Consider the following 11,074-nt stretch of genomic DNA (forward strand, 5'->3'; position numbering starts at 1 on the left):
CCCCCCCCCCCACACCACCACCACCAAAAGAGCGATTACACACCACATCTGCAAGACAATGCGGAAGGTCTTAATAAAATCCCATGTACGTTTGGGCTGAAACACAAGCCGGGGGAAGAAGTAGAAACAGCAGTTGGGTTGCCTCTGGAGTGATTCGTCAAATCACCCAGTAAAAGATGGATGACAAGCGAACGTAATGTTAGCCCAGGGATACAATAAACAGATTTGTCAATAAAGTGGCCTTCTAATGGTAACCTTCATTCTTTTATCTGAAACATTAACCAGGGCCTGTTTTCTCTTTCCATTGCAGAGCTGCAGCGAGAGGGAAGCATAGAGACGCTAAGTAACAGCTCCGGTTCCACCAGCGGAAGCATTCCTCGCAATTTTGATGGTTACCGATCGCCTCTCCCGACTAACGAAAACCAGCCCCTGAGTCTTTTCCCCACAGGATTCCCTTAAATTAGTCAAACATACGAGGAGAGATTCAGCCGGGGTAACAATCTCGATGTGCATTTTCACCCACCGGTTAGCTGCAGCGCTGGATGGTTCTCGTTACCCTAATAAATATTGACGACTCTTCTGCTTAAAAAAGAATCTTCCTGCAGCGTATTCTCAAAAATACTGAATTTGTTTTCCTGTGCAATACTGACAAGGAGAGACTCTTTCTTCAATCCTAACAGCTTCGTGGCTTCTTTTTGTTGTGTTTGGAGAGAGACTGTTTAGAGGAGAAATATTTTTTAAACCCATTTTTTTGATGAAGCGTATGATTTTACAGTCGTTACCTGCTTCTTCATGTTAAATGGGGTGGGGGGTGGGGAGAAAAAAGGGAATCCGCCTAACTTTAGTGGCGCATGGGCCATTCAGCCAGCGAACTGTAGCTGTTTGCAAAAGTGCTGAGCATAAAAGCAAAAACTGGAGGCAGCGAAAACTCAAGAACTGTCTAGGAGATGGACAGTGGCTAAGGTTGATTATATTATTACTTCATTTCTGCATCTTCTTGCTGTCCTTGTTCCCCACTGATACTAATTGATGCCAGGAGTATTACAAATGGGAAAGTTTCTTTTTTTTTGTTCTTGGGAAGAGTTATCTTTATTGCTCCGGTTCTATTCTAGTCCTGTATTTTAGAAATGTACTTAATGGACTAACTCAAGTTGCGAATGGCTCTTATAAAAAGTGATCACTGGAACTCTGCTATCTGTCCAAAATTGCATGTGTCATTGAATAAACCTAAGTTAAACAAAAAATGGCTTTGGTGGTACCAGGCTGTGCGCATGCTCTGTCTCTTTACTGCACCAACTAGTCTGCGAGTATTTCCCACCTCAGCCTGAACCCCTAACTCTCTGTCACTTGTATCAGAACAGAGTTTTCTTTATGTTGCTGCCTTGTGCCTAAACTAACGGATGTCAGCCTCTCTGGAAATCGAGCCTGTTGCCGCATTACTTAACCTGTGTGCGAACGCTTTGGCCACGGCTCTTTGCAAGCTGAGTTTTCAGAAGCTGCTTTTCACGAAACAGTCTCAATAGCCCTATGATGCAGCCTGATCATCTGCGGGTTGTGTACTCGGTAGATGGCAGACCTGCAAATTGGCCGTGCCCCTTTTACACTTGGTGAGGCCAGAGATTGAGGGCCCAGAAAATTCTGTACGAGGAAACGTGTTTTTCCCAGGTCACAGTTCCCACACGGGGAAGGATCTGGTGACTGGAGAGGTAGCAAGGCAGATGGCACCTCCTGATCTCCTTGGCATGAAGTGGACGAGCCTTTGACCCATTTAAGAGGCTGCCTCTGGTTTGCATGAAGCCCGGGTCTGTCCTAAGCCACCTCTGCTGGGAGGGGATGGCAGGGACTACCTCTTGCAGGCAGCATTACCTCCTGCTGGTTTTTTCACAGGTTCAGAAAGTGAATGTGCAGACCTGTCCTAGTTAGTGCCTTTGCCCAAGACACCTCCACAGGGCACTAACAGGAGACATGCATCTAGAAGATGCAAGACTCAAGTCTTTGCTTCATGGGTAGGGGTATGTATCTCAGACTCCCACACTCCCAGGGCCCAGTGACCAATGCAGCCTTAACCATGGCATATTGATAGATGGCTCCTAGCAGTGTGTAGGGATGTGCTCCCATTTTACACACCAGCGTAAAACAGGAACTCCTAGGCCAGATCCAAAGTGGGGTATAAACTGGCAGAGACCCCAGCACTATGCCATTTATATGGCTGGGTGTTTGTCCCAATGACTCCCGTGGAGCTCATACAAGCTGAGGATCTGGGGCCCTGCCTTTCACCTGTTGCCTGCAGAGACGCCCTTTAACACACGATGCATTAATGGGAACTTGGACAAAAAGACGGGACCTCCAAAACCCCATGCTGTGTACCGTGCATGCTGCGTTCAGCAGCAAATGTGTTGAAAAACTAATTGCGGCTTGTGGAACGCAGCCGCATAAACCTGAACATCTCAGCCAGCTTTTGGAAGAAGGAGAAACCCAGGAGGGACTCTCAGGTTCTGAAATTTCCTTCCTACTGCTTTTTTCACATAATTCATTCGAGTTGTGGAAATGAAAGGAAATCGTTAAAACCCACAAATCTTGTTGCACTCCCATAGCTTTAAAAACAGCCGCCTCGAATGATGAGAAATGGACCGTCTTGACTCCCACAGCCTGTCCCCGCACACCAAAAATCAAATCCACTCTCTGACTACATTTTTTTGTTTAACGCTGAGTCTCGGATCACAGAATAATGTTTTTTTTCTTTCTCCCTGGGCTAGAAACCGCTACAAATTGGAATTCACAGGAATACTTTCAGGGCCTCGTTGGGGCAAAATAATGGACTGAACTGAGCAAATTAGCGTAAGGCCTGGCAGGGCAAACACATGGAACCACAAGGTCAAGTCAGTCCACACCAGTTAGGATTTTTAACACAGTTCAAGCCAAGGTCAGTACCAAAAGTTCAAACAAAATCCAGATTAACACATACAGAAGGGATTGTGTTGTCACCGTGAGTCTCGTTTCCTTTCAGTCTTGCCAGAGAGCAGCCATCAGGGACAAACTTCTTTGAAAGGAAGGCGACTGCTGTTCTTCCTATTGCTGTAGCCTCAAATAGCTTTGTTGCTAGTCCTTTATGGACATGCAAAGTGGGATGATGCCTAATACAGAATGGTGTCACTGGAAATGTATTTGTTGTTGGCAGGCATTAAATCACGTTTTTATAAGTGCTGCAATATGGCCATGTGGAAATTCCCAGTCTGCAAGAAACTCCTTTGAATCAGGATATTTTGTTTGAAGGGGGGGGGGTTGCAAACTGGAGTTAGTGTGAAAACATTTTCAGTCTGGTTCGTAAAGAAGAATGTGCTGAATCTGCCGCTGGTGACAGCCCCGAGCCGAACTGCATCTGCAACATTAGCACCGCAGCCGAAGAGCCTTGGTTTGTGATGCCGGTCATTTAGCTTAGCTATAGCTGCAGATGAGCCAGTGCTGTAGCTACTCCCTGCCTGGGCCGGTGAGAGCTGAGCGTGCTGCAGCGGTGAACCTGTGGGCTGACTCTGCAAGACACATACGTGTCGGCCTAACTTTAGGCTCGTGAGTCATCCACTGAAGTCATGTGTAAGCCCCTTGCCAAAGGCGGTCCAGATAACATACCCTCTTTGGACAAAGAGCCAAGTGTCTGAAAGGGACAACACCTCTCCGCTTCCTCTGTGGCCTTACAGCCCTATTGGCGTGAGGCTGCTGCTTGAGGACGCTTGCTGGAAACCTTCCCATTTTGTTTGCTGTGGTGTAACCGCACGAATGTTAAGAGTGGTCTGTAAAAAGGAGTAAGATTTGGCCCACAGGGTCTGATTCTTACTTCGTCGTGGCGTGCTCAATGCTAGCAGGAATTGCCCTGCTGCTCCTACCACAGTCTGTAGGGTCAGCCCTTTGCCTGGAAGCCTTTTCAGGCCTCTTATTGCTTGGCCCCTCTGATGAATAATATGGGCACCAAAGGCATCATGCAAGTCAAACGTCGCATTTCACTGGTTTCAATGCAGACAGAATTTCACTCTCCCGCTCGATCCAAATCTGGTGAAGGCAAAGTAAAAAAAAAAAAAAAAAGACTCCCAAGGCTTCGCTGGACTGTGACTCGGACTCCTCCCGAGCAATGCAACTAATCCGCAGCACGTTTCGGAAGTGCCATCGGTCAAAACCACATGGCCGGCAGGCAGAAATGCCCTGCCTCGATACAAAACACAGCCTAGACTGGAGCCCAAAAGACCTGCTGGACTTGCAGGTTTTTAAACTGCTTCCAGTAGTAGTAAGCAGTGGCTTCCTGCTGAGTTCAAAAGGCAAAATGTCTCATTCGAGGCTGGCACGACTGTATATCACCCTCCGTACAAAGTGGAGCCCTTCTATTAAAGCCGGGTTTGGGTTTCATGAATTAACATGAGATATTGCTTTCTTAGTCTACCCTGGTTTCTGTAATAAACACGAGGGTGTATTGCACTTAAATCACAGGAGAGGATCCTTGCCTGGCAGCAAAACTGGAAAGAAAATAACCCCTGAATGCGGCGGTTTGTAGTTCAGCTCCTCTTTGTTTTAGACGTAGGTTGGCTCTCAGCATGAGCACGAGGCCTGGGCCTCGCACAAGATCCCGAGTTTCAGACTAGGATCCGGAGAACGGCTCCGGTGAAGGCAAAGCAGCAAGGGCCAGATCCCCCAGGTTCACTTGGCTGCGTTGGTAAGACGGTGCAACCATAAACCCTGCCTTGCTGGGCGGTTATGCCAGATTTGCATTGCCAGGGTGGCGCAGAGTTGTCGAAGCAGACCCATAAACCTAGCCCTTAATGGTCAGTGCAAAGAAATGGTGATTACCAACCATGCCCAGCTAGCAGAGCGTAGCATATGTGCTGGAAATGTGCTGGTAATGGAGCTGCCATCAGCTGCCTTCCAGTGCGCAAACTGATCAAGTTAAAAACTATCTAAAAAATACACGTCTCAAGTCCCGAATAGCCTTGCAGAAGGACTCCCGAGCATGGGGCTTTCCTTTAGGAAAAGGGGCTGTGAAATAAGCCCCATCCTCCAGAAGCAACCAGAGAAATGTGCCTGTTGCTCACTCTTTCAATTGGACTTGATTAGTGGGATATTGGGTGGGAGGGGAGGTTTCAGAGGATTAAAATTGCGCATGTGACTATTCCCCCCGTATTTCGTTTATCACAGCTTTGGAGAAGAAAAGACCGTTGGCTTGTTCTCATGCAGGGCAGGAAAGTTTGCACCACTTCCTGTTGTCTTTCCCTTATGCTCCTGAGATATTGTAAAAATGTTTGGTATCCTCCAGTAGGTTGTAATCACTTCACTCTAATGTTTCGCAGCTGCTAAGTGTAACTTTAAACTGCACCATTTGAATGCTTACAATTAGCAAGTAAGTGGGGCTGAGATCACATCTTTTGAGTTTCAGCAACAACAACAACAAAAAAAAAAAGAAGTTGCTTAACTTTGACCAAAATTGGAATAAAGTTACGGACCTCGACTGGAGGTTTGGGAGTTTTTTTTAACAGTTATTCAAAGTGCCTCTAACAGAGGGAAAATAATTAAATCCCCTGCTTAGCCATTTGCACCGAGGAAAGAGGCATTTGGACGAATGTGTATGGGGTTGGGTTTTGAGGTTTTTTTTTTAAACTGTGTATTACAGTTACGCTGTCCCCAACGCTGTTGCTTTTGATTGCTATCATTGTAGCTGATTAAAATGAAAGGAAGAGCTGAAAAGAGGATTTCATGCCTGTTTTCTGCTTATCACCTGCCCCTTCCTCAGCATGTTTCTGACCCCACGATTAATAATACAGAGAGGCAAGGACTGAAAGTTGGCATTTTCCACACCAGTTACGATCCGATACGAGCCTCTGGCCAGGACAGCGCTAGGCTGGGTGTCTCCGGGCTGGATGCGAGCCTACAGACGTGTGTTAAATCCTGCCCACGGTGCAGAAGGAGAAGGCATTAGGAAACGGAGGTGCTACATTCCAGTGGCATTGCCAGCTCTCCGGAGGGAAGGGGAGCAGCAATGTACGGAGCACGTTGCCAGAAAAAGCGATTACCTCAACCAAGTGGCACACACCGCATGGATTTTGATAGCTGGGGTGAACCGGATCCAGTTTGGGGTGATGCTTCCCAAGGCTCCGTAGGCATGCGTGCACCGGCAGATTTGGTTGCAAATCAGGCCACGAGTCTAGAAAGTCCCCACATGGGGTGAAAGGGGTGGGTGGGGTGTCCCCGTGTCTGTGAGATCTCCCATGGGCAGATTTGGATGCTGAGCTGTTTGTAAATCGGTGCCCCGCCTTTGACAAAACTTCTCCTCCTGTTTATTCCTTAAACATTAATTGAATAAAGGTGGACGCGGGAGCGGAAAGTCCACTGATGATTCAGCACCTCGCCAGATCTAGTTGCCTGACCAGTCCTTCCCTCCCCCGAGTCTAGCAGAATAAAGGTCTGGTAAAACAAACTCCACCGCTCCCCGGTCCCATGCAACGCCCATGTCACAGAGCTTGCTAAAGAGAGCAGGTTACAAAATGACAAAAGCAAAGGGTTTGTGTCGACACGGGGCCAAGCTGCAAACCTGTCCCATTTTCCAATCCCATGTTATAGTTCAGGTGCTAGCCACTGGATTGGACCGCTCGGACTGAGATGCACCTGTAGGTTGCTGATTCTCCCAAAGATGCACCTTGGGTTTCAGTTCCTGCCCGCCTCTCATGGAAGACACTGGCTCTGTTCACTGTGGTTGCGCTTCACACTTTTGTAGCACCTCTCTGCCAAAGATCTTCACTTGTTTTAAAGCACTCATTTGTAAAGCTCGAGCAACAACTTGGTGAGTTAAGTATTATTCCCATTGTGCAGATGAGTAAACTGAGGCACAGTAACACTGACTTGCCTGAAGCTGCGGGGCACATTAGTAGCAGAAGCTTAATTCCTAAGCCTCAGTTATAAGCCCCTGGCTATTAGGGTGGCACGGACATTGAAGAGCTCTTGCTGTTTGTCCTGATAACATTTGGTGAGAATCTGCAGCACATTATCATTGTCCTTTGGGGCCTGGGTTGCATAGCCCTCTCTGTTAGTCACTGACAATTATTCTTACTGATACTTGACACATCATTAGATGTCCCACTTTATTCTTCCTGTTGAAGTCTGGGAGGTGTCAACCTGACAGTCACCACTGCATTAATCATGATGACTGTGTCTGGAACAAAACCAACCAAGCAAAAATCCCCTGGATTTAATTGTAATCTCTCCGTGCACCTCCTTGTAGGCTCCTGGGCAGGTCGCTTGCCTGGTGACGAGACGCGGGCCTGTGGCTTACCCTGAAATCTCTGTGTTTTGGCATCTGTGGATTCTTGCTGTCTAAACAAAGAGGGGCTACACGGGAGAAGCTGGGTGCCAGTTCCTTGCCTTTCTCCTTATGTCCCACAATGTGCTAGGCAGGGCAGACTGCCGATGACAACTGTTTAATACTGATGTTGCTGATGGTCTCAGAGACCCCGGCTGGAAACAAAAACACCCGGCGCCCTGGACAGTGCACTGACGCCCCAACACTGTCTGCAGAAGGTCACTACGAGCGGTGCGACGTGAACACCTGACCTGATGCCTCCTCCCAGGGTTGGATCCCCTGCCAGCTGGGAACAAACAGCCAGGGCAAGAAAAATCCAGCTGTGCAAAGCAGCCTGAGACATAAAGTCCATATTGCACCAAACTCCTGGCAACTGCCCGCAACTCTGGGGCGATGGAGCGTGGGCAGCAGCACGGGAAAGGCTTCTGCTTTTTATCAGCCAAAAGGCAAGGCCAGCAAGCATACGACCACCTCTGAAAAGTCAACGGAGGCCAGTGCACCCATGGAGGCTCCAGCCTCCGTGTGTGACCTCGGCAGCCTGTCCAGCACCCACGTGAAGCACGGGCTGCATAAGTGAGTGCAAGAGATGCCACCCCAGCCTCCTCCGTCTCTTTCTGGAGGACAGATGGACGTTCTCTCTCCACCTCCCACTGCAACCGGGAGATCAAAGGAAGAGGCAACTCCTCTAGCAATTGGAGATGAATGATGCAAGGACTTGTGACCTGAATTCCTCCTCCAGTAGCTGCAGGCTCTGCTTTTACTTGGACCCCTGCATTGCCATGGAAAATTTGGGTCTCAGGCCCTTAGGGAATAGCTCCCTATTGACCAAAGCTGAATGAGAACCAAGGGAGCTGGTACCAGGAAAGACCATGCAGGCTTGTAAGGAAGCTTTCACTGCGGGGGATAAGTACCGTGAACATCCTGTCGGGATGAACTTCGCGGCTGCGCTGGGGAGCTGGGTGATCTTGGAGACCGGCGAGCCCCGCAGTGCGCATGAGTGAATTGGAGCTGAGAAGTGACATCCCACGGCCTTGCAGGCAGGGAAGTAACAGCACCCCCAGACGAGCCAGAGGCCTCAAGCAACAAAGGGCGCGTGCCATTCCTCACGCAGTCCGAGACTGGGAGATGGGTAAAGGCTACTGCCGGTGTCTGCAAATGGCCCCGTTTGTTCTCAGCGGGGGAAACAGATGCAACTATTTCCCAAAAGTTTTGGTTCCCTCAGTTGGCCTGGGTGCTGGGTCTCTCATTGCACCGGTTTGCAGATCCCACTTCCAATCCAGATTCTGTGGGCTCATGGCCCCTAGTTTGGGAACCACCATCCTAGACTGGGAGCAATTTGGGACCAGGACTATTGTCTTTTTGTGTGCATCCGTGCCATGCTCAGCCCATGAGTGTTGCTCGACTGGGGTCCCTGGGCACCACTGCCATTCAGTGATAAACAGCAGTCACTAGAAGGCCTGTTATAAAGCAGAGGCGAGGCTATGAACTTTCTCAGGCACTTGGATATCACAAAGTGTTCTCCAGCATTAGCAAGAAGGCTAGGAATAGGCCAATGATGTGGTTGACAGCAATTTGAAGTTAATTTCTACCATGATGCACTTCAACAAAAAAAGGTCATCGGGTTAAAATCCAATCTGTAAGCAAGACCTGAAATGCCTCTTTAAAATTAGCATGTCATGAACTGGTTACGGCACAGACCGCACTATTTTTTTTTCCCTTTTATAGAAGGCAATTGCTTTCCTTCGCGTATTTACAATATCATTACTAAAAATATAATGAACACGCTTTAGCGAGAGCACCCGGTCTCCATTACTGTATCTGATTTACAGCATGGCACAAAACTAAAACCTAGCTCTGAAACAGATGGGAAATGCCACAAAAGACGTGTGACCTGAGTGCAGGCCTGCTGCCAGGAAGCCCCAACTTCTAATCTTGGCTCTTAAAACTCTGCCCGTGGGCAGCTCCCGTCAACGCTTTCTTAGTCTCCTCATTTGTAAAATGTGAAAAATGTGTCTTTTTTTTTTTTTAAGCTGTTCTAAGCAGAGCAGAATACCATGTTCAAGGGAGCCGGTGCCACAGTCCACGTCCACCCGAACACTGGGAATAATCAGATAATAAACTCCTATCTCCCACCCTCCTCCGTTTGCGAAAAGCCAACTTGCACATTTTTATGAGAGAGCAACGATCCCCTGAACTCCCCTCGTGAAGCAAGCAGTGACCTCGGTGAGAAACCTTGCACGCACTAAGGTTAATAGTTATATTAACTTGCCGCAGGTCCTGTGATGTTTGACATTTGATGATTTCTTTTAAACCAAAACACTGGAAAAAACAAATGGTCGGTAGGTGTCCTGGTTCCTGAGCAGCACAGGAAAGGACTTTGACAAGAGTCAGCAGCGGACTGAAGGTTATGAGCCCATCTCTGCTTGGTCATCCTCATTCAAGCAGAAAACCAGCGGCAGCACCTGCAGTGAGTTGGTTGCCCCAATCTTTCCTCCTCCAAAAATCATAGGGAGGTTGCTCTGCATGCCACGGCTGCGATCCTAGAAGCAGGGCATAGCCTTGATGCAACTGAGCCCAACCCGCTCTGCTCTGTCCAGGACAGAGGGATCCCTTCTCAATCTTGGCTTACGCCGAGTTATGCTTTTTCCACCAGTTTAAGCAACCGAGGGGAAAAGTCACGTGGAAATGGCAAGTCACTTTCTCACATACGCCAGGGCCACAATAATTCGTGCCCTTGGTAACGCGCGGTGTGCAAGGGCGTTGCGCAAAGGGCTAGTCCAGTCTTGCCAACCTCAGGTATTCCCATGCTGCGAGTCACGCCCCAGGAAATCAGGAGATTGGCCTGTTTGTCGGCACAGGCTTCCTGTTCGTCCTTGAGTTGGTTTAATTAGGATGCACCTTCCGGTCATGTTTTCATGATTTTATCTGTGGGCTGAGGCATCTCGTACCCCATCACAGGATTCCAGGAGCTGGGGATTTACAATACCCCCCCCCCTTACCCCCATTTGTGAGACTTAAGCTGAAATGACCTGAGTTGGAGACAGTGCCAATCTCAGGACAAGGGAACGCATCTGGCCATCAGTTTTCCAGCATTTCATGCGTGCTTTGCATACCCCGATGCAACAGCGGCTCGGTGGATTAGCTGAGTGCCCCCACGCGAGCCAGGCTGTGTGCTCTGCTACAGGCTGGGTTTGTTTTTAATTGAGAAAAGCTGTTGACGAACATCCACCGAGACGCTGTCCCCTCTGCAATGCATGCCGGTTGTGTTAATAAATCGGATGCCTCCTTCTGCTTTGATGTTTCTGATTCATGGATTTGGCCAGGGCGCCACAACAGATGCTTCATCTCTGCTCCTCTGGTGAGTGGTTTAACAATTTCTCGGCAATGACACGCAGGGAAAGGTGGGACGGACAGCGCCAGGCCCAGGCACCTGTACAAACAGCAGCTTGGGATGAATCGCCGCTGGGAGTGGAGAACAAGTCGCTGTTGTGAAACAGTGCAGTCCTTTTGAGCTCAGTGATGTTCAGTGACAACAGAGCACCCAAGTGCCTTTGAAAATCTCCCCTGTGCATGACTACAGCACCCAGATCCTCACTGCTATTTAGGTTCCCAACTCTCTTTCATGTCGGTAGGAATTAGGTACCTAAATACCTTCGAAGACCTGAAATGCTGGTGTCTGTGGGCTCAGGCACAAACTGTGTCTCCTCAACAGCATCCCTTTTTTTTTTTTTTTTTTTTTTT

At 48.6% G+C, this 11,074-nt stretch overlaps 1 protein-coding gene and 1 long non-coding RNA gene across 2 annotated transcripts in view; one reads left to right on the plus strand and one right to left on the minus strand.

Moving 5' to 3' along the window:
* BCAS3 (BCAS3, microtubule associated cell migration factor) overlaps positions 1 to 939 on the plus strand; it is a 545,610-nt gene extending 544,671 nt beyond the window's left edge. Inside the window, exon 26 of the mRNA XM_019511118.1 lies at positions 311 to 939. Within this exon, the coding sequence (XP_019366663.1) occupies positions 311 to 459 (149 nt within the window). The 3' untranslated portion in view covers positions 460 to 939. The remainder of the gene's footprint in view (positions 1 to 310) is intronic.
* Positions 1 to 11,074, minus strand: part of LOC109293277 — a 29,576-nt gene that overhangs the window by 16,972 nt on the left and 1,530 nt on the right. The window lies entirely within an intron of this gene.

Source organism: Gavialis gangeticus, unplaced genomic scaffold (genome assembly GCF_001723915.1).
Source record: "Gavialis gangeticus isolate Ggan-Ray unplaced genomic scaffold, GavGan_comp1, whole genome shotgun sequence".
Taxonomy (NCBI): Eukaryota; Metazoa; Chordata; order Crocodylia; family Gavialidae; genus Gavialis; species Gavialis gangeticus.